General features: G+C 46.0%; 2 protein-coding genes across 9 annotated transcripts in view; one reads left to right on the top strand and one right to left on the bottom strand.

Annotated features, from left to right (window-relative positions):
• The window catches only part of ADCY7 (adenylate cyclase 7), a 58,516-nt gene extending 52,706 nt beyond the window's left edge, over positions 1-5,810 (top strand). For 5 of the 6 annotated variants that reach the window (XM_058707816.1, XM_058707814.1, XM_058707813.1 and 2 more), the window contains exons 21-26: positions 166-321; positions 878-1,024; positions 1,961-2,065; positions 2,299-2,413; positions 3,029-3,153; positions 3,361-5,810. In XM_058707816.1, coding sequence (XP_058563799.1) covers positions 166-321; positions 878-1,024; positions 1,961-2,065; positions 2,299-2,413; positions 3,029-3,153; positions 3,361-3,507 — 795 coding nt within the window. In that variant the 3' untranslated portion in view covers positions 3,508-5,810. The remainder of the gene's footprint in view (positions 1-165; positions 322-877; positions 1,025-1,960; positions 2,066-2,298; positions 2,414-3,028; positions 3,154-3,360) is intronic. The other variant, XR_009256010.1, reaches the window with a different exon arrangement.
• A 912-nt stretch (positions 5,811-6,722) lies between these two features.
• Positions 6,723-23,504, bottom strand: part of BRD7 (bromodomain containing 7) — a 37,923-nt gene continuing 21,141 nt past the window's right edge. Inside the window, exons 7-18 of one of the 3 annotated variants that reach the window (XM_058707819.1) lie at positions 19,432-19,616; positions 18,325-18,448; positions 17,623-17,698; positions 15,153-15,260; positions 14,660-14,795; positions 14,060-14,195; positions 11,785-11,841; positions 8,836-8,947; positions 8,414-8,557; positions 7,736-7,879; positions 7,356-7,420; positions 6,723-7,009 (exon numbers count right to left, since the gene is read on the bottom strand). In XM_058707819.1, the coding sequence (XP_058563802.1) occupies positions 7,365-7,420; positions 7,736-7,879; positions 8,414-8,557; positions 8,836-8,947; positions 11,785-11,841; positions 14,060-14,195; positions 14,660-14,795; positions 15,153-15,260; positions 17,623-17,698; positions 18,325-18,448; positions 19,432-19,616 (1,278 nt within the window). In that variant the 3' untranslated portion in view covers positions 6,723-7,009; positions 7,356-7,364. Of the gene's footprint in view, positions 7,010-7,173; positions 7,421-7,735; positions 7,880-8,413; positions 8,558-8,835; positions 8,948-11,784; positions 11,842-14,059; positions 14,196-14,659; positions 14,796-15,152; positions 15,261-17,622; positions 17,699-18,324; positions 18,449-19,431; positions 19,617-23,504 lie in introns of those variants that run through there. The other 2 variants (XM_058707818.1, XM_058707820.1) reach the window with 2 other exon arrangements.

The following is a 23,504-nucleotide window of genomic DNA, read 5'->3' on the forward strand; positions in this document are numbered from 1 at the left end:
CACTGGGAGGTGGCTGTTGAGTGGGAGCCATTTGCCGGGGACAGAGGGTGGAAGGGTGGGCTCCGCAGCCCTAGGGTGATGGGCGCGCCCTGGTGCTTCTTGTCCTGTGTCATTCTGCCCCCGCTCACGGCGGCCAGGACACTGATGCTCCCCCATCGTCTGCAGATTGACTATTACTGCCGCTTGGATTGCTTGTGGAAGAAGAAGTTCAAAAAGGAACACGAGGAGTTTGAAACCATGGAGAACGTGAACCGCCTCCTTCTGGAGAACGTCTTGCCAGCCCACGTGGCTGCACACTTCATTGGTGACAAGTTAAATGAGGTGCGGTGCGAGCGGGGCCTGGGTCACTAGGGCAGGGCGTCTGAGGGTCCGGATGCAGCCCCCGGGACCTTACGTCCCGGGGCCCTGGACCTCACCCCTGTACGAGGGGGCCCACGGGTCAGGGTGGCTGTGAGGACCGGATGTACGTCCAGGCATTTGTAATATGGACAATCCGTGTGGATGAAAGCGTGTGCTCCGCCAATTCTGGGTCGCCGTTTCACAGATAAGGAAGCAGGCCCAATGGGTGCGGAAGCCAGGTCTCCTGTGATCTGAGACCTCCTCCCACCCCAGGGGCTCTCAGCCTCAGCCAGGAGACCCAGGGTACCGAAGGGCCAAAGCCAACCAGGGCCTGGCCTGCCCCAAGCAGCGGACTCACGGCCTTATTTCTGTAACAGCCCCCAGATGGGTCTCCGTGGAAGCCGGGCGGAGTGGCACCTGCCTGGCGCCCCCTCCCGAGTTTGGTGGGGCAGCCGAGGAGCCGCGTCCCTGTCTCTCCCGGTCCCTTCCGGGGCCGGGGGGCCTAAGGTGGCCTGCTTCCTTCCCCGCCCCCACCCAGGACTGGTACCATCAGTCCTACGACTGTGTGTGTGTCATGTTTGCGTCGGTGCCGGACTTCAAAGTCTTCTACACGGAGTGCGACGTCAACAAGGAGGGGCTGGAGTGCCTGCGTCTGCTGAACGAGATCATCTCCGACTTCGACGAGGTAGGGCCTCTGGGCCCAGCCGCGGGGGGGCGGGGCATGGCGAGCCGCGTGTGGGGAGCGACACGCATGGCCGAAGGTGCACATCTGCCTCTCCTCGCTTCTTCAGTAAGTGTTGTTATCTTCTCTGGGATGGGCAGCCTGCGAAGATTAGATTTAGGTCCTTGAAGAACTCAGCAGTCCCTTATCTGCAGTTTCGGTTCCCCGGGTCAGCCGTGTTCCGGAGGAGCGGACCCTCCGCCTGACGTGTGGTCAGAAGGTCAGCTGTAGCCTGACGCCATGTCACAACGGCCAGGTCATTCACCTCGCTTCGTGTCCTCACGAGGAGGAGGATGAATGAATACAGTAAAGACTTTCTGAGTGAGACCATTCACGTAGCTTCTATTACAGGACGTTGTTCTGTTCTGTTGTTGACCTTTCCCTGTGCCTGACTTGTACGCTGAACATCGTAGGGATGTGCGTGCAGGCGGGAGCACTCACCGTAAAGGCTTCGGGAGTCTGAGGTGTTAGGCGTCCCCTGGGGGTCCTGGAGTGGGGGAGGGGAGGGGCTCCTGTAGTTTGATTTCCAGCAAGTCTACACTGTCAGCTGGTCTAGAGGAAGTCAGTCGGTTTGGACTTGATTCTCAGCTGCAAGCAGTGGACATTCCTGGGTAGATACTGTTGGGTTGTGCTTTGTGCTTGGTCCTTAAAAAGGAGAGTCCAGGTGCCCCAGGAGGGGCCGAGGAGCAGACGGACGAACCCCGGGAAGCCCGAGTCAGGAGGAGCAGGGCTGACAAGCCAGAGGCCGTGTCCCTGCGTGGACCGGCTGTCTGCCCACATGGGGAGGCCGAGCGTGAGAACTTAGCAGCAGTGGCGAGAGGGACCCCACCCCTTCTCAGACCCTGGGGTGGGCCTGGGCTGTGGCTGGGCCATACGGCTCTGTGTCCCTTCGTCCCGCAGCTGCTCCTAAAGCCCAAGTTCAGCAGTGTGGAGAAGATCAAGACCATTGGCAGCACGTACATGGCAGCCGTGGGGCTCAGCGTCCCCTCAGGGACTGAGAACCAGGTACCGAGCTGAGCTGGTAGCCGCGGGTCCCAGTCCCACGTTAGGGGGACTCAACAGTTTCCAGACCTATCACCTGACTTCGAGGGGACACCCCTTCCTGCCCTGTCCTATGAGGGAGGGGCAGAGGACCTCACAACTCAGCCCGGGGGAGGCATCTGGTGGGGAGTGAGGTGGCTAACACCCCGTGGAGGAGGGAAGACGGGGCACGGGATCCCACGGCCCCTGTCCCACAGGACCTGGAGCGGCAGCACGCGCACATCGGCATCATGGTGGAGTTCAGCATCGCCCTGATGAGCAAGCTGGACGGCATCAACCGGCACTCCTTCAACTCCTTCCGCCTGCGAGTCGGTGAGGGCCCGAGGGTAGGGCGGGCCGGGCCACGCCGGGGTGGGAGGCTGCGGTGGGTCCTGGAGCCCGGCAAGCCCACGTTCGGGTCTGTTGGTGTACCTGACTGGATGGTAGGAAAGGTCTGAGAAATCCCTCTTGGCCACACAACCCCAGCAACTGGGTAACTACTCTTTCTTTGCATACTGTTAATAAAGTTACCTTTGAAAGTTTACATCAGAACGTATCACTACAGAAAACAGAGAACCAGAAATCGGGCTGGAATCCTTAAAATAATACTGAGAACAAAGCAGTTACGAGCCTGACTGCTCTGTGTTAGCTAACGGGGTTGGGACTCAAAGCCCGTTTATTCTTTGCTGGGAGATGAGCGGATACTGGAAAAGTGATGACCTCAGCCTGACGTCGGGAGCGAGCAGCTGGGAAGAGGGCCGCCCAGGGAGCACCTCTCCCACGTCCCGAGTGAGAGGTCCGGTCACAGGCTCGGGAAGCCCCCTCCAACCTGCATTTCAGCTGCTGGTCGGTGCTTCCTGGGGCTGCCGCTGGACTCTGTGGCCTCCCGTAGGGGCAGAGCCTGAGGCTTCGCCTCCCCGACCTGCCAACCGCAAATGTCATCTTCAGGCATAAACCACGGGCCTGTGATCGCTGGAGTGATCGGGGCACGAAAGCCTCAGTATGATATCTGGGGAAACACGGTCAACGTCGCCAGCCGAATGGAGAGCACTGGAGAACTTGGCAAGATCCAGGTACACCCCAGCTGGGGAAACCCAGGACCCGGGGGGAGGAACTTCCCGGCAGGGGCGGGGAACCCAGGCATCCATCAGCTTTGTGATTCCAGCCCGGACATGCTTGAGGGGCGCCAGACGTGTGCGTTTGGGGCTGGTTCCTGGCCATCCCTCCAACAGCAGGCGTTTCTCCTGCATCCCAAGAGTTTGTTGTCCTTTTCTTTTCAGGTTACTGAGGAGACATGCACCATCCTCCAGGGACTAGGTTATTCTTGTGAGTGCCGGGGACTGATTAACGTCAAAGGCAAAGGCGAGCTGAGGACTTACTTTGTCTGCACAGACACGGCAAAGTTCCAAGGGTTGGGACTGAATTGAGGGCTTCTGGGAGGTGAACATGCTGGAAGCGGATTTTCCGTCCCTGAAGCAAGCCACAGGGAGCGCTCGGCCCTACGCCAGTCACAGAGGCGTTCCAGGGGTTTGGCCATCACTACCCTGACAAGGTGGCTGTGTGTCGCCTCCTTGGACTTGTGCTAGAGGATTTCTCGGAACGTGCACCAGACTCCAGCCCGAGGCTACCACCGAGCCTCGCCACGCACGGGCAGCTGGGACGTGCGGATCCCCTGGGTACTGTGGAGACCTCAGAGGGGGAGCCAGACACACAACTGGCCACGGCCTGCCAGCCGCATGGGTGGGACTGGTCTTTTCTAGGTACAGAACCACGACGAGCTGTCCGGGATGGGTTGGGCACGCCTTTCTTCCATCGAGCAGCAACAAGGCTGTACGTTTCTAACACAGGCACCCCGGTAAACAGAGCTGAAAATGCAGTTTCCCATCTATGGTTTCACACAGTAGGGAGAGAACAGCACAACAGAGGCTTGTTACTTGTCCTCTCTGGCAGGTGTTTGGTTTAAATGGGTATAGGATTAGTGGAGTTTTACCCTTTCTAATGACTTCTTAGATGCCAGACAAAAATCTCTTCCCTCCAGTGTGTTGTCTTTTTAACCACGTCCGCTGACGGCTTAGCCCCGCTGGGGCTGAGAACACGGCTGTCACACAGCAAGAAGGCAAGGAGCGGCACAGCCCGGAAAGAAAGGCACGGCCTCTCAGCCCTTCCCTGACCACCGTGTGTACTTGGAGCGCCCTCCTGCTATCCTCACATCGCAGTTCCCGTCCTGGAAAGGAAGGGGGTCTGTGTAGACAGAAGGCAGACAACCTGCAGTGCTCCCTTTCTCTTCTTTAGTCCTCACAGCTCACTCGTAGAGCTTCAAGACGAAAAGCACGTCCTCCGCAAGCGTGCAGAAGAGGTTCCCGGATCTGGGAAGCCAGCCCGCTCAGAGATGCGGAGACAGACTTGTTCCAAACGGGAGGAATCAAATCAAGTGCAAAAAGCCAGGTTGGCGAGAGGTGTCTTCTGGTGCTGCAAGTCTAAGAGAATCAGAAGTCAGCCTTCACTGCGTTTCAAGGTTGAGGAGGAGCCAAACTGCTCGTTCCTGTTTCTGAATCAGTTTCACCGCTGCATCCCCAGAGCACACCTGGGGCTCTAACATGGCTGAAGTTCACTACAGAGCAGGGATTCCCAGCTGGAGTCCTCCAGGAACCCCCCGCAAGTACAGGAAACCTGGCCCATGGGAGACTTCAAAGGCTTACCCGGGGTTGCAGCCAAGGGCAGGGAGGACTGGACCTGAAGCCACTGTCCGCCGTCTGCCTGGGACGTGTCCATGGGCTTATGAGGCTCAGAAGGGGCTTCTCCGGTTTGCAGAGGTGCTGGGGGCGCTAGTGCAGCTCTGAGGCCCGCATGTAACCGGAATAGAGGCGAACGAAGTGTAAGAACTTGCTGGATAAAGGAATTTTGTGGCGAAAATTCTGTTAAGGGGAATAACCTTAAACTGTTTTATGCACCGACTTTCCATGTAAAGGGCTGGTTTCAGGGGGCACTACACTGAAATGCGTCCACTTAACTCAGCAGTGACCAGGGCTGCTCAACAGGGCTCTCCCGGAGTGTCAGGGAGGTTCTGTCACTGATGCGTTATAGACACACACAGCCGTGTTGGGCCTCTCTGAGGTGGACATATTTCTACTCTTGCAATATTCGAATTACTTTTCTCTTCCGGCAACAGAAATCCCAATTAGGAGTTTAAAAAGTAGTTACCATAGATTTTTATTTCCAGTTCAAGCACTGTGCTCAGATAAAAATATTTTGTAAGTTTTTAGTTTTTCATGTGCAGACCCTAGTGCATAACTGACCATAAAAAGCACATACAGTTTTGATTTGCCTGTTTTCTGATCCCTGAGCCCTTTCTTCACAGGCACCATTCTGTCTTAGGACAGGACAAGCGTCTTTGCTAACACTGACCTTTTCTAAGGGTCAAGGGCTTGCTTAAAGGTGGCCTCCCTGACTCTAGTGACAATCACACCTGAAGTTCTCTGGTTTACTCATTAAGAAAATTTCCTAATAGAGAAGAAGATCATTAACCAGCTTCTACACTGTGTATATAACAGGTCAACATACAGAAACAGGTTTTGAGAAGGTGCAAACAACTAGGAATTACTCTGTATCCTGAATATTTATAGATCTGTAACATTTGTTTCAAAATGTTGTATTTTCTTTTCATAAAGTACCAGTGTTTCTACTTTGTTTAGCATTTCATTCATTAAATTAGCAATCTGGAAAACGTGAATGTCCTAGTGTTTTGAATTTAATGTTTTCTTGGTTTCTACGTAGATCTAAAGTTTAAGAATCAATTACTGCCTGAATTATAACTGAAAGGTTAAAATTAAACTCTAAAAACACTTGATAAAATGTGTATTTGAACAATTTTAAAGGTCTTCTAGCATACAGTTTTAAGTAGGCTTTTATTTTTTGAAAGTTAGAGAGAGAGAGTGTGCAAGTGGGGGAGGGAGAGAGAGAGGGGTAGAGAGAGAATCCCAAGCAGACTCTGTGCTGCCAGCACAGAGCCCTATGTGGGGCTTGCACCCACAAAGCCGAGATCATGACCTGAGCCAAAACCGAGGTGCCCCTGTAGTAGGTTTTTAAAACACTGGGTCATTTCTAACTCTCTTGAGAGAATCCCTTCTCTTTCACCCTACTTGTTCTTGCTAAATGTTAGTTTCAAGGTCAGGACAATAAAACTAACACGACTTCCAGCTGGGGGGTTTTACAGAAGGGCTATGTACAGTCCGCGCAGGGTCTTAAATGCGCCTCGTTCCCTGAACAAGGCTGCAGTGTGGCGCCTGTTACAGGAGGGGGCCACACGTCTCACGGTCTCCTGCTCAGCTGCCTGCTTGAGCAGCTGACCTTTGCATTTCAGATAAAATTAGATGACTATTAGGGCAAGGGACACGCTGAGGCACGGGTGACCCGTGAGAAACAGTAAAAGAAATGTGAACGTGAAGCTCCATGATTCCCTTATTTAGCTTATCCTTTTACAGCAGTTCTAAGTGACTGTCTCAAAAATGGAAAACGGCAAAGCAAACAGGACCTCCAGACAAGTCAGTGCTGTGATTTCTGGGGGAGGGGGAGGGTGGCACAGGGGAAGCACCTCGTCCTTGCACACACGGTGTCATTCCCAGCAGGTATGCAGGGGACGTACTAGCAGATTCTAAAAGTATGTTAAGTGTATTTGTTTCCACAATGTAACAACAGGAAATCTCACTGGATGGGGATTTGAAAGAAATGTCTTTGCTCTGGTCCCGTCTGTGCCCCCCAAGGAAGAGGCCTTATCACCATCTGACCCAAAGGTGCCCAGGTCCACTCTTCCTTTCTGCTCCGGAGGGCAACAGGTCAGAGTCCATCCTATTCCTTCCTCACAAGGCCATTCTTTGAAGAAACCATCCAGATGAAATGTTTTGTAAGTCAGGAACTAGCTGGTTGTAATTTCTGAGGAGGGTGGCAAACGTGGAAAAATGAGGGACTTCAATTATTTGGGGGACTTGCTGCTTTTAACGAATGGTCCTGAAAAGGCTGTTTTACTTCCTAAGTGTTTCTCTATCACTTTATCCTCAGACCCAGCCCCGGGGAAAGGTCAAGGGCAGCTCAGCTGATAACACACGACACAGCTCGCAGTCCCCGGCTCAGCTTTATTACCTAATAGAAGTCCAATCTCTGGAACATTAATTGTTCCAAAGTTTAATTAAAAACACAATTTATAAATATTTACTATCTTCTGAAAAGGATTTCCAAGTGAAGAATGAAAAAACTATGTACATAATATATAATGAAGTACCAGTTAGCTTCAAACCCCATCCAGTCCACACTCGGCAACATCAGTCTTTTTAGGTTCTTCAAAATCTGAAAGAAAAAGTTACGGCTTCATTCAGCACTTCCCCCTTTTAAGTAAAAAGTAAAGGTGTCATCCGGAATAAGTGCTGACAGCCCTTCTTTACCATGTTCAAGGTTAAAGACTAGATGTGCTACTAGGGCATCACTGTAGCTCTGTCTGCAAATGTGTGAACCCGTTATTTCCTTTATATCTTGTCTAAAGAATAAAAGCAGTTTTTACACTATCAACATGCAGAGACAAAAACCTCTCCAGTGTTATTTGAAAGGAGATGTCCGTTTTGCTCACGACAGCCTTCCATTTTCCCGGAGACACAAGGCACGTACCTTCCGTTAAATCCACGAAGTTGTTTTCCACGATGGGGGAGGGGATGGAAATCCCCATCGCCTTCCGAACCCCATACGTGCTCACGATATCACCTGGAGCGACTTGCTGTGCGAGTTCTTTCAGATTATTGGTCACTTGTTCAGCTGGGAAGGAAGACAAAAAGAAAAGAAACACAGCTCTAGGTATTGAAACGTGGTTCCTTTAGATTAAAAAAAAAAAAAAAGTCATAGGAACACCACAAACTTGACCCTGGGACAATGGGGGTTCGCACTGTGCAGATCCACTTACATTGCCTTTTTTTCCGATAACACAGGGCTGTAAATATATTTTCTCTTCTGATTTTAATACTTTCTTTTCTCTAGCTTTGTTGTATGAATCAGTATAGAACATACGAAATGTCAGCTGACTGTTTACAGGTAAGGCTTCCAGGCAACAAAAGGCTATTACAGTAGTTAAGTCTGGGGGGAGTCAAAAATCACACATGGATTTTCAACTGTGCAGGGTGGGTGGTTGGGGTCAGCATCCCTAACCCCCACGTGTTCAAGGGTCAACTGTGTAAATGCAAAAAATAAATCACCTACAGTTCACTTTAGCACTGCTTCACAGCGGTGTCCCTTCTCAGAAGTTTTTCCCTTTAAATATCCCCCAAGTCTCCTTTTCCCGGAGGTGCGACCTACCGAGATGCATTTCCCTGTAAGAGGGGCCCAAGAGACAGATCATGTTGGGAGGGGGTCTGGTGCTCAGACGCTCGTTCTGGGCTTCCTGGAGCTCTCGGAGCAATCTGGTGGTCTCATCAAGTTTCTTCTGGAACATTTCAGCTTCTGTAAGGTACGAAGAATAACATGCTAAGGAAAACCGAGACATACTTGGGTTCCACCTTGTGTAGTAAAGGGAGTCCTGTGCTCTGGGGTTTTGCTGTTTATTGCCTAGTCTTCTCTCCTCAAAGGAGTGATCCCCTCCAAATGAGATCACCACCACAGACATGCTTTACTACTCACTGAAGCATGGCCAGCCAAGATTTCCTGTGGTGAATGGCTATGTTAATCTGTACTAATGTGACATTAAATCTGGACTGCCTGGGTCATGAAATGACACTCACCTTCAGAGTCAAACACTTCAACAGGAGCACCAAAATTTGTTACTGCTTTCAGCGCTGTGAGCCTGTCCTGATTACTGGAGTCTAAACGCCCCTCTGGCTCTATTTCTGTAATCTGCTTAAAAAAAAAAAGAAGAAAAAAAGAAGGAAAGGAAGAAAGGAATTATTTCAGCTTGTTAAGTCCCGTCAGTGCTGCAATGAAACGTCAGTAAGATGGCTTGTGTGTGCAGGCCAAGCTGTCCCACCTATTTACTTGGCAGTTAGAGTTCTGCTACCTATAAAAAATGTCTCTCCAGAATACGCACACTTCTCTAGTGAAATGATGTGTCATCACACATCACCTGTTCCATGTGGCAGCCACCTAAAAAGACTACAGGAATGAGGGCCTTGGCGATGTCTGCACCATGAAGAACTTTCGGGGACTGTGACAATGCCTCGCACTTCCAAGGCTCACAGGCAGTGTCTTGGCCCCCGGTCCGTGCACCTGCAAACCCACAGCAGATGTGCATGAGGTACTTCCTGGGTCTCTTCCCTTCCACAGAGCCAGGCTGTCGGTATGGCATGGGAGAAACAAAATCCTAAAAAGGGTGGGGTTTTGGTTTTGGAATTATAAGACTCAGAGTTTCCGTAACCTCAACACTGCTTTTTAGGAAGAGATTGCCCCAGATAACAAGTTATCAGAGGTCAAGGGTTCCCTTTAGATTTTGGCATGGCACTCCAGATGTGTATCATTTGAACCCCCGATTTCTCTAGCTACATGTGGGCAGGTGTGTGGAGGAAAACCATCAGTAATGCTTGCGGCTTGCCATCGGGGCGGGGCCCTCACGACCCTATTCCGTAAGCTGTTCCCTTTTTACCCAGCTGCCTTTCCCATTCTCAAGATTTCTCGCATTCTTGCCCCCTCACTAAGCACATGACCTTGCCTGCTCCTCATTCCTTGAAAACATGGTTTGGCAGGTACCACATCCGCATCTGTCTTTGATCTCCTCTTCAGGTTTTCTTCCGTGTCAGTTACCGGGCACACATCTGTCCGCTCTTGTGTCCCAGCTTCCCTCCGCTCCTTTAGCCCCCTGACGTCTACCTCCAACCCCACCATTTTACCAGCACTGCTCTGCCGGTTACAAATGCCACACCTGCCACTCTTACTGGGCTCACTGGCAGGGGCTGACACTGCTGGACTCCTTCCTGCATGTCCCTCTTCCGTGATTTTTCTACCTCAACTACGGGTCTTCTCCAAAGTTCTGTCCTTCAACCTTTTTTTGTTCCCTTTGTTTTGAAAAGAATAGTGTCTTTAATAAATGTATAGGAACATTTTCTTGACTTTGGTCTGAGTGATGATTTCTTGGATATGAACACAAAAGCACAGCAACAGAGGCAAAAATAAAGTGGGATTCCATGAAACTAAAAATCTTCTGCACACCAAAGGAAACAATCAACAGAATGAAGACACAACCTATGGAATAAAAGGAAATATTTACAAACCATGTATCTGATAATCGGTTAATGTACAAAATATATAAGGAACTCAAACAACACAATAGTATAAACACAGACAAATAAAAACATTTTTTAAATGGGGAAAGGACTGATATAGACATTTCTGAAAAGAAGATATACAAATGGTCAACATGTACATGAAATGGTGCCCAACACCACAAATCATCAGGGAAACAGATGAAAATGACAATGAGATATCACCTCACATCAGCCAGGATGGCCATCAACAACGACGACAAAGCAAGAGATGGCAAGTGCTGGTGAGAACGTGGAGAAAAGAGCACCCTCATACACCACTGGTGGAATACAAACTGGCACGGCCACTACTGAAAACAGTACGGAGGTTTTTCAAACCACCAAAAAAAGAACTGCTACACGATCCAGCAATCATCCCATGTCTAGGTATACGGATGAAATCAACACACGTACACAGGCACAGTGGAACGTTGCTCAGTCTTTAGCAAGTAGGAAATGCTATCACTGTGACAACATGGATGCACCCGGATCTCTCCTTCAACCTTTAGCCAGGGCACGTGTTCTCTCGGGACAATCGCATTCACTTGAATGACTACAGTAACACTCTCCCTTTATGCCAACAACTTCCAGATCTACACGCCTGCCGCCAGATCCGGGAGTCCTAGGCCTCCCCTGCAGCCACGTCTCGAATCGCCGCCGCGTGGGGAACTGAAGGCAGTTGCTCTCCCACTGAGGGGAGCTCCTGTTCCCACCCTGGATGGGCGCTCACGATGCTATGATGTACCTCATGCACCAGGTCCTGTCGACTTTAGTTCTACTGTATTTCTCTTTACTGTAGATCTTTATTCTCTTCCATGTTGCCACACTCATCAGCATATGGCTGTCAAGCCCCACAGCTTCTCACCGGTCCTCTCCTCCAGCCTCTCTCCCCTCCCCATGTTCTTAGAACTTCCTGTCTTCAAGGGTGGACTCTCAGCTTCTCGGACTGCACGTATGGCCCTCTGTCACTAGACCCTCATTCATGCAGCCTCCCCACCTTTCCTCCTCTGCCCGACACCCCCGGGTCACACACTTTCCACGCTCTCTGCACACGTGCCCTGTCCTCAGATCCATTTGTCCCACTTCGGCATCTCTGCCCACTTCAGATGCCAGGCGCTGCTTGCTGGGAGACTGCCTGGCCATCCTTCTAGACCCCGTCCACCTGGCATCCCCTCTGTGAGGATCTCCCTGGCCATCCAGAGCAGCTGGTTTCTGATCTGTGTTCCTACAACGTGTACATTTCCACGGTGCGGTAACTAGTTTGGGCTCCCTTGTGTACATGCTTGTGCACCGCACTGGCTACTACTACGCTCCCCACAGGCAAAAAGAGTTCTTTTACCTAAGGAGATAATAAATAATTTTCTTTTAAAATAAAGCATTATCATTTAGGCCTTTGAGTTTATCCTCCATTTAAATATTTTTAATGACGAATATAATCACCTCCATTTCTTTTGCTGTGTCAAAGGTCCTGGTCTGGCCTTCATCTTCAGGTGATGGCTATAAGGACAAAGAAAACCAATTTTCATTAAAAGATATATTAAAAAGGTAAATATCAAGGAAAATCAAAAAATATTAAGAGTTTCGAGGCAAGAAATAAGAATATGGATTACTGGAAATTATTCATTGAAAAAAAAAATTTTTTTAATGTTTATTTTTGAGAGAGAGATGGAGTGTGAGTGGGGAGGGGCAGAGTCTGAAGCAGCTCCAGGTTCCGAGCTGTCAGCACAGAGCCCGACCTGGCGCTCAAACTTATGAACCATGAGATCGTGACCTGAGATGAAGTCGGACGCTTAACAGACTGAGCTACCCAGGTGCCCCTGGATTACTGGAACTTAATTTTTTATTTATTTTGAGAGTGAGAGAAAGAGCACGCATGAGAGGGAGCTGGGGAGGGACAGAGAGATAGAATCCCAAGCAGGCTCCATGCTCAGTGAGGAGCCTGATGCAGGGCTCGATCTCTTGACCGTGAGATCATGGCTTGAGACGTTATCATGAGTCACATACTTAACTGACTGAGCCACACGGGTGCCCCTGGAATTTATTTTAAACCAAAAATGAAATAGACACAATAAGTAGCATTTTGAGAGTATTTGTGAGTCAAGAGTACCTATTACTGGTAACTTCAAGACTAATCTTTCTGTGCCTGAGCAAGAAGGTATGAAAGTATTTGGTAAATAGCACAGAAGTACCTAGTAAATGGAGTCGGTTTTCAACAACCGGTAAGTCTATGACAAGGAGGAAATAGGAGGCACTCTAGGGACTATTTTGCATTAACAGAGCAATAGTCTCGGGTAGCAGAAGATTACTGTAAAATATTCAAATGCTATGGAGAATGTGAAAGCTTCCCATAATACCAGCCTTCAGAGATCACGCACATATTAACAACAGACAAAGGTATATCATGCACAGACATTAGGAACGATGTTATCTTTTAAAAAGTTTTAAAAGTTTAAAAAATTTTAAAAAGTTAAAAATAATGATGTTATTTTTTAAAAAGTTGTCTGGGTGACTCAGTTGAGTGTCCAACTTCGGCTCCGGTCATATCTCACTATTCGTGGGTTCGAGCCCTGTGTCTGGCTCTGTGCTGACAGCTCAGAGCCTGGAGCCTGCTTCAGATTCTGTGTCTCCCTCTCGCTCTCTGCCCCTCCCCTGCTCATTCTGCCTCTCTCTCTCTCTCAAAAATAAACAAACATTAAAAAAAAAAAAAAAAAAAGCTTTATTATGATTTTTTAAAACCAATTCCCAATTTTTAAAAATTATAAACAACACATCCTTATATATAACTTTTTAAATTTTTCTAAGATCTATTCTGAGAAGATCTGCTGGATCAGTGGACAGAGAAATTTCACATTTGAAATCTTTTGCCCTATCAACCAAATGAAAGATACTCAATTGTAGTTGAATACTACTAATTAATTCAGGTTAACTGATGGGAAGGCTAGAGGAAAAATATTTTTGAGTTGATGTGAAGGTGCGTGTTTTTAGGTCATGCGAAGAAAGCAGATCGAGCACTAAGACTGTACAGCTGTTCTCAGTGAGCCAGAGGTGCCGACTCAGCGCTGCTGACAGTCACCCAGGGACCAGCAGCCACATGTGCAGTGAGGGCAGAGGACAAGGCGACAGCAGCCACAGCCACTGGAAACAGCTAGGACCCTGAGAGACGTAAGGTTCTTCTAAGTATGGTGACAAGGACGGTGTGGAGCTTGACTCTCCTCTGCACGAGGAGGAACACTGTCTGGTTCTAGTCTCTGAGCTGTGGGCCTGCCAGATTATCAACTACGTCCAACTGAACTAGAGACAGTCGACAAGTGTTAGTGACAGCAAAGAGGAAGTTTCTTATTTTGTTCCTTGGGGCCCCGCCACTGTGTTCTTACCACATAAGAAAGAAAAGGACATTCGCTAGCATTGTAAGTCAACTCGGTTTCAATCCAGTGAGCGAGACCCCCTGTTCTGTTAGGGTACATGGCACCAGCTGACTTGTGAGCAGTCAGCCCCATCCTGATTCTTATGTTCCCAAGATCGGGAGATAACGACAGTCTTCTGGCCCTCACAGACCCTGGTAGCTGGCTTACTCGTTTCCGTTCATTGTCCTCCACCCGCGGTCCACACCCAGGCCGGGCTGTCTTTCAGGGGAAGGCAGCCCAGCTGTCACCCTGGTGACTCCCATGGTTTCATAACACTCAGTGACTAATGCTGAGAGCCAATAATAAATTACCCGGTTCTTTAGCAGCCTTCTTACCGTCTCCAACTCTTGAAGGGTTCTAGAATGGCCTCCTTTTGTTAAAACATCCAGTAAACTATCTGCCATCACGTATGGATAATCCTGGCATGTGGCCAAAAACTCATGGATGCTGAAAGAGAGAATGTTGGGAAAGTCACTTCCATATGAATCACCTGTCGGCTTCATCTTCCCATCCCAGCCAACGGTTTCCACCAGACACGACTTAAATTTATACGCCACTGTGTAAAAATTTCTGTCTAGGTATGATAGCATACTTACAGCCTTACCAGTGCTAACTTTACCGTCATGAGAGAAGCAAACAAGATCAAGAACACAGTGAAATGAAATGCTCCTGGGGAAACCGTCAAAGAAAAAGAAGACTTTCTCAATGACAGAGGCTTCAGCGTTCAGTCCTGGACTTGTTCCTGCCCTTCACTTCCTCCCTAAGGTGACCTTACTCACCTCAGGACTAACACATACACGGGGTCTCAAAAGTTATACCTCCAGTTTGGACCACACCCCTTGTATATACACACGTTTATTAGGATTTTAGAACAACATGGCACTCAGCAGACTGATGAACTGGTGACTCACCTGAAATCACTTGGAAGATCAGACTCTTCCCCATAGGTTGAATAGATTAGATCAGAGTCGTCCTTGCTGATATTTGCAAACGTGGAGTCGTAATGTGGAGCATAAGAACTGTAGGGTCCGTAATTCAAGTATAACACTGTTGACAGAAATTAAGTACTGCAATACTGCTCTTTGACTTCTGTGTCAAACTGATTTTTATTTTATTAAAGATTATTCCCTTCTAATTTTACTACTTCAATGACTGGCATAACAAATAGAAGGTAGGTATTTCCCCCTCCTGGATCCTCATGAAGTCACAACTCAAGTGACTTCTCCCCCAAGGAAAGAAAGAACAAAAGTCATTTTGAATACTAGTAACTGATTTTTCAGTTTCTCTCGAAGTTAATAAAAGAGTTGATTCATACTGCAAAAATGCCACCAAAAGAGTTAGTAATAAAGCAGTAAGTGGTAATTACACTTTCCCCCCGCTAACTGCTTGAGGAAAAAACCTTACCCGGAGTGACTTTGTTCCTTTTGTCCTCCTTGAACCCCTGCAAAGTATTCACTCCAGACTGAAGCCTTCCGGTTGTCATTCCCAGTCTCACAGGGCAGTAGCCTGGTTCTGAAACAGAAGACCGGGCTCGGTGTGGGAGGTGCACGTGGTAAGGAGCCGATGGGTGATCTGCAGGGTGTCTGCACGCACGCTGCTTCGTGCCATCCATGGGACTCTGTCCAGGAGGCTTTATTCACGTAAGAAAATCGCAGCTTAGCAAGGTAGGAATGTGGCCAGGCCCCAAACCTGGTCCTTTTCATTACCCTCTCCTGCTTCCTGGAATACTTTATAATCATGTTGCAGTTCACTTAAAAACAAAAATTAAGGATTTAAAAGTTGAAACCTGTGATGAAAGTAAACGAGTAGAAAAGCTTAGTAAAAGACTAGGGGACAACACCCAACTAAAGACAAGAACTCATGGTACATTCAGGAGAAGAATTAGGATCTCTGAGGCATACTTTCAATGCAGTGAGGAACGGTCCTTAAAGATGTGCTCTGTAAACCAGGAGCAGACCCCTGTAACTGGATGGACTCTGATATAAGCAGAACTGGGAAGGACGGTTGGTATGAGGAGAAAACACGATCTCTAGTGAAGAGTCCTGGTTTTTGCACCGCGACCACCCTTGAACAGAGGCTATGCCACAGGTGATCAGCGTGAGGGAATGAAAGCACTTGCGAGAAACTCTGAACACCTAAATTGGATCTTCTCTCCCTCTTGGCGAGCAGTCTGGAATTTGGAAGAAGAACCTGGAAGTGAGCAGGGGCAGAGCTTCCACCTTAGACCAGTGCTCAGGCCTCTGAGGGAGCTGCCGAAACGTGAGGAGCCAGGGCAGCCTGGGCCACACCGACTCCAGGAGCTGCAAATGCAAGGAAGCAGAGCAAGGGCAGAGACAGACCCCGGACATGAAGAAAGGGGCAGATCTTAAGGTGTCACCTAAATCATTAATTGCATCCTTATCCTCTTAATTACCAAATTTTCACACAGCTACACTAGAAAGAACAACGTTCCCGATCTCGTGGCACTTTGACTCAATACCATATACATTTCACATAAAACGAAAAGTACACATAAAAGCAAAAAGTGAGTTTTGCTTTGCAGACAGCACTTTTCTTCTACGTGAAGGGATTCCGTCAGCACCTCAAGAGTGGAGGGAAGCGCCGAAAGACACGAACAGGCTCCCCTCTTTAGTCCTCAAATGCATCCGGCTCTTCCCACTGCTTCAAAGTCTCTTACCTCCTATCCCCGTACTCCTTACTCACTTTTTGGGACCAACCTAAACGTCACCTTGCTAAGGAATAAGGAAGCCTTCTCTGACCCCCACCTGTGTCCCGTCACAGCTGCTCTTCTTCACGCGATTATTCTCATTGGCTCCTCCATCCCGCACCCCACAGACAAAAGGGGAGGGACTCATCTCTGTTCTGTTCCCTGCTGTACACCCAGCTCCACCTCCGGCACCCAAGACAGGCCTTGCCTGCAGCAAGAGGTAAATACTGGAGACTGTTAACTGAAGCGTCATTCATTTTTGTATCCCCAGTGATCTCTCTCATGATGGCGGTGGGGAAAATGGGGATTTATAAAATAGCATGCTCACATTTGCGTTATCACAATATAGGATTTTTCGTCTCAGGTGAATGACAAAAAATTCTTATATCAAATTTTAAAATTATTCCCTATACTACTACCATTAAAATACCTGAGGGAAATAAAAAACATGACGGAGGTTCTAAAGCAATGCTTCCCAACCTTCACAAACTTTCTACCAACCACAGTGAAAGCCATCACGTCAGCAGGATTTTATTATTCCTATATGGTACTGTATGGCATACATATTCGTTCTAGTCACTGAAATTTAAAAAGTCAGTCAGATGTTTTATAAGAAGGTTTTGAGATACCTCCAGAAATAACTGAGCATACATACCATAATCTCTTTGAGCCAGAGTTAGAAACTGTAAAATTTTGGCTTTAATTGTGGGTCTGATATTCTGTATTAAATACATTGAAATTCCAGACTTTTTTTTTTCCCCCCTGAGAGAGACAGAGTACGAGCTGGGGGAAGGGCAGAGAGAGGGGGAGTCACAGAACCTGAAGCAGGCTCCAGGCTCTGAGCGGTCAGCACAGAGCCCGATATGGGGCTCGAACTCCTGAACTGTGAGATCATGACCCGAGCCGAAGTTGGATTCTTAACCAACTGAGCCACCCAGGTGCCCTGGGACTTTGTAGTTTAAAGAAAACTTGATGTATATAGAATCTACTTAAAGATGAAGTAAAGCTATTCATGCTATTAGCATGAAATACATGATGCCTAGCCAAGTTCTTTATGGCTGACAATACGGTTGGATTTCACAGTACTAGGCCTGCTGGTTTAAAACGTCACCCAGGTTACTGCCTGCGAACCAGCAAGTTCATGCACAGTGTGATCTGTGAACTCACCTCCTACAATGGGATCCACGGGATGCAGAAGCCCCAATGTTGTCGTTCCATCTGGTTTTCTCCTTTCAAATTCACACTGCAATGACCCAAAGTATCCAAATGTCCTCAACAGTTTTATATGTACCACATTCATATGCATGTACACATACATATATATGTATATATAATCACACTACAATGCCCTAAATTTAATCAAACCAATATAGTAAGTTGCTACCATTACACTTAGATATTAACTTTCCCACCTGGCTCCATATACATAGGTGCTAATGGGCTGCAGAAATGAAGGTTAAGGAAACATGAGAATTTTAAAGAGCTATGTGGGGCCTTCAGGCCACTCTGTTTTGTCCCCTCTGTTAAAAAAAGGAGGATACTGGAGACCAGGGAAGGGAAGTGACCTGCTGGAAGTTATGTATTAATCTATTTGGTTTTAAGAGCAATGTGGTAAACAATGAATTCAAGAGACCAGAGTATAAATGCTCATTTGCCAAGTTTAGAACACATTAACTTCACTAAAAGCCAATAATAGAGAAAAAGGTTAATCATGTCCTTTATAAATACGTTATTAAATCTGCCTCCTCAGAGTACTGTACTGAACAACTCTATGGCAGACACGGGCTACAAGTGCACAAGCAATGTGAAAACTGCATGTCTCAGACGACCAGTCAGAAGGTAGTGAAAAGAAAGGAAAAGTCCAATCACCTGACTGTTAACAAGCCGCCTGGTTAGCTTTCCTCCAGATTCCTTAACAATGCGGTCAATCTGCTCCTGCTCTCTTTCTAAGTTACTGCTCTTAGATTTATCTTCAAGCATATCTTTGTCTTTCCTGAAAACACACATTAATACTAAGTAAAAAAAAAAAAAAAAAGGTGAAAACATTAAAATGAGTTCCAAATAGGGGTACAACTCAAAGGGTGACAATGGCACTACAATCACCAACTATAGCTTTGTTCCCTAGGGGCCTGCCGAGGGCCTGTGCCACACTCTAAGTAAAGCAAACCCGACACCCTGGTTACTTCCCTCCTTTCGGTATCTGGTGCTATTTGTCTTAAACATTTTTCTCAATACAGTCATCACACAAATGGATTCTACCTCAAACATATTTTGAAAGCGGAGAGACATGGAATTTTCTTTTCAAAGCCTGATTTTTAAAACTTAAAATGAAATACATTTAAATTGTACAAATCTTAAAAACAGAACAAAAATATGTCACAAGTTTACTTTCTCTGCACTGCAACCGCAGAAATCCCAAGCCGCTCCCTAGAACCCTCTTCCAGAGAGGACGGTGAGGTGCGAGGCATGAGGGCCGCTGGCAAGAGGTGAGAGCGGGTGCACGCACCTGCGTCCGGCCACGCCGGCTACTGCTGGGAGGTACTGGTCCCGCCAGGCGATGTCTGGTGGACAGCACGCACCTCAGCAACAGCCCATCTGCTTAGGAATGGCTTTAACTACAGGTAAGCTGAATTACTGTCTATGGAATGAGGTAACGAATACAAATTTTTTCTTAGAGTTCTATTTAAATAAGTTCTCCGACAATCAGTCCCTAAAGATAATTTCTTGATTTTAAAACTACTTTCATAAGAATATACATTCAGAACCATTTTTCTGAACTGTGTTTAAACGATTCCATATAGTGCCTTTATGAGAAGAGGAGGGTATCACATCACCAAAATGGACTTTCATGCCACAACCAACCAACCATGGGCAGACCAGGACTTGGATTTCCCAAGGCAGGCACCGAATTAGTATTTTTCCCCCTTCCTAGGCTGAAAAAGACAGCTTAGCTTCAATATCCCGAAGATTCTTTACTTTTTGTTTTCCTTGCTGGTACCCTTGAAGGCTCGGGTTTCAGGGTCTCCGGAGTCTTCCCTTTCTCTTGGCCAGGCGCCGCTGTCCTCCCCACTCTGAGACTGGTCGGTTCTATCCTTCTGCTTTCGACTTTTTTGTAAGTCTGCCATGAATTCTATGCTTTGCTTCAGGCTCTGAATTCTCTCCTAAAAATATTCAAGAACACTCTCATTGTATGTTTGCCATTGATTTTTAAAGTAATGCATTTCTTTCTCACAATGTGAGTTCACACTTAAAAGGGAAGAAAAGCAATTAAATATAATTATAACAAGAGAAATGTTTGGGGACCAGAAAAATACAGTCTATTCCTTCAATTCAGATCTTTAATTTCCAACATAAGAGAGTGCTTTGCAACCTGACTACATCATCAAAACGTTCAGAGAAAGTATGAATAAATACTAGTAAGTATTCTTTGCAGTACTAAATTTAAAAAGCAGAATTTAATAGCACGTTAAAATTTTAGATTTCACAGAACGGCTTATCTTGTGAAACTTAAGAATTATCAGGTATTTCAAAAGCTAGATGATGTGAACCTGTTAAGAACCCTTATACTCTGGTATCCTAGGATAATCACTGATGACTCTAGCATTTTACTCCGTGTGAAAACAACATGCTTCAAGGAGAATGAAAGGTTGCTAGTGTAGTTTCTTTCCCAGAAAGCATAATGTTCTTCTAACCAAAGAAGCCTTGTTTATATTTTGTGAAACATGTACTTAATTTTCCACTGCATTGATATGCTGTGAAATTTTCTTTGTGGTTAAGGGCTTGAGGTTTCTGGAGGCACGTTTGTTTCTAGCGACTACTCTTGCCTTCCAACTGAGCACTGTCCCTGGATAAAATATGGAGTGCAGTCTCCTTAGGGCTGCATGGCAACGGCAGGGAGGATTTTTGCAGAATAATAGAAACTAAGAACTGGAGAAGACCAGAGGTCATTTGAATAAGAACAATGTAGCCCAGAAATGCTACATGACTCACCTAAGGTCAAGAACCAGTGATGAAGTCCAGGCCTCTAGTGTCTCCTAAGGGGCTTTGGCTCATCACACTCTGCTATATTAGTAGTGCAGAATATGAGAGCCTCAAGAACATGGATTATTTAAAATTTTTTTTAAATGTTTGTTTATTTTTGAGAGAAAGACACAGAGTGTGAGCGGGAGAGGGGCAGAGAGAGAGGGAGACACAGAATCTGAAGCAGGGTCTAGGCTCTGAGCCATCAGCACAGAGTCCGACACGGGGCTTGAACTCACGAATCGTGAGATTGTGACCTAAGCTGAAGTCGGACGCTTAACCAACTGAGCCACCCAGGTGTCTCTGGACTAGCTATCTTTACTGAACTTTTATCTTAAAGTAACCTTAGAACCATTAAAGTAATATATTTCATTGTAGACAAAGATTTAGGTAGAGGAGAAAAAAAAAAAACCTTGTTAATTTATCATTATTCCAGTATTTCTCTAAGCATTACACATATCAGCAGATTGGCATTACACTGAATATTTGGTAACATGCATTTTCTTCATTAAGAAATTACAAGCATGTGCCCTCCATATCATTAAGTATTCTTTAAAGTGTTTTCAGTAACTACATATATATATATATATATATATATATATATATATATATATATATATTACTTTATCTTAGGTACCATGGTCTTACTAATATCCCGCTATCAGACATTTAGATTATCTCCAAGTTTCCACTATTACAAATAGAAGTCTCATGAACATCACTGTAAATAAATCTCTCCAAGAAGATCTCTTTAGGATAAATGCCTAGATGTGATACTGTATGTAAGTATACTTAAAAAAAAAAATTCCTAGAAGTGAAAACACTAGGTCAACAAGAATGAGTATAAGGCTTTTGATATTTACTGCCAAACTGCTTTCCAGAATAGTTTTATTAATATACATTATATTACATGTTAGTGTATACATTATATATACACGTCAGTGATTGACAATTTCTCTGAATCCTTACCAAATTTAACAGTATTTAAAATAATTTGCCAGTTTGAGTTTTAAAAATATGTCTGATTTAATACATACTTAAAAAAATATTAGTATGATCGTCTCTGTAACTTTTTATTGCCTGTTTGTGTTTTCCCTTGTGTATATCATTTAGGTAATTTCTCACCCATCTCTCTCTAGTATCTAAATCAGAGTCTGGCGCACTGTTAAGTGTTCAGATCACGAAGCTCTCACTTATCTTTTTATTTCCATTCTTGGATTTTATAAAGAGGAGAACCTACATCAAAAACATTTTGGAATTTTAAAAAACATAACATGCACAGGGGCACCTGGGTGGCTCAGTCAGTTGAGAATCTGACTTCAGCTCAGGTCATGATCTCGCGGTCTGTGAGTTCGAGCCCCGCATCAGGCTCTGTGCTGACAGCTCAGAGCCTGGAGCCTGCTTTGGATTCTGTGTCTCCCTCTCCCTCTGCCCTTCCCCCGCTCATGCTCTGTCTCTCACTCTCTGTCAAAAATAAATAAACATTAAAAACAATTAAAAAAAACCCAGAACATGCACAGAATTAAAAGAATTAGAGAAATTTCCTAAATTTCAACACAAATCACTGGAAAAAGTTGAATTTAATTTTCCTTTGAAAGTAGTCTTTTTTAAAAATAATTAAGATGTCTCCCAATCAGCATACTACTTATCACTTTAACAATTATTAAATGACTAAAAGGGCTTGATTCTTTGCCATTAATGACAGCTAACCCTTGGTGCTTTCCCACATGTCAGGTATGATTCTAGGAGTGAAGTACGAGGCTGAGAAAGGTAACACTGCCTCCTGAGGTCACTCAGCATCTCGAAGGCACAGCCAGGCCCTGAACCTTGATTCTATTATTTTGTTTGTACTAGCACGCAGCATGCTAGTATTTATCTAGGAGAGCAAACAAATTATTCTACACGTGTCCTTTATAAAAATGTCTACTACTAAAAAATAAATAAGTAAAAACGTCTACTAATAGTCACTATTCATGTGTAAATGAAAAAAAATGATAAATGACTGCACAATCTTTACACTGAACATTCAAAACCAATGATCTTTTAAAAGACATCAATCATAGAAGGGTGTACTGGGCTCTCTTGGGAGCGCTGCTGTTACAAGAGTTAACTCAGGTCTAAATTTAAACGTTTAAAAATCACTGTTGTAAGGATCCCTCCCACTTAGGGTGGAGAGGACAGTCAACAGGAAACTATAACACAGGATGGGAAGGGCTCCTCAACAGGAAGAGATCTGAAAAAAGGAAGACAACAGAGAGAGAAAAGGGAAAGTGGAGAAGAATGTTTATTTTCTGTGCTTCCAGCCATCCCATCCCCAGGAAAATTCAAGAGACAGTGGAATCTTTTGCATGTTATATTAACTACATTATCTGAAGAAAAGAAAAAAATGGGACATGAAAGTTGATAAATTTACTTGGAATACTGCAAATTCAACTTTCTCCTAAAACTTCAATATCCGGTTTTGGAGTGACTAACGACTGCACTTGCAGGATGCACTTTTACTTCAAGTGCAGTAACGAGCATTTGCAGATTTTTAAATCTGGAATATGGCTTCATTCTGGATTCTGAACCTTCCTGCAAAGAGGGGTAAACAGATTTTGCCAAAGATGTGTAACTGGCTTACATTACAGGGTCTTAAGTCTTTAGGAAAGGGTAGGAACTGATGCTGTCTGCGCAAGAATAATTGTCAATCCAAATGTTTTTCTTTCCCCAGTTAAACGGATCCAAGAAATCTTTTAGAGCCAAGCACACAGACACTCAGATATCTGCACACCACGACAATTCTTTCAACGTAAAAGTGTGATACAGATGATCACTACAACAACTGGAAAGCCATGTGCGGCTACACATGACTCATTCCTACTATCCTATAACTCTCCTGAGTCTGGGCCCAAGCTCTTAATTCTGATTTCCTTCTCATTCTTCCTGTCTTACACCCACTCGTTTCCTTCTTCGCAAAATCCCTCTCCTGTCTTGCTCTCCTTTCTTGTAGTCTCCTCCTAATTCTAGCTCTTATGGAGTTGGCACCC

Source organism: Neofelis nebulosa, chromosome 17 (assembly GCF_028018385.1).
Source record: "Neofelis nebulosa isolate mNeoNeb1 chromosome 17, mNeoNeb1.pri, whole genome shotgun sequence".
In the NCBI taxonomy this organism is placed as follows: domain Eukaryota; kingdom Metazoa; phylum Chordata; class Mammalia; order Carnivora; family Felidae; genus Neofelis; species Neofelis nebulosa.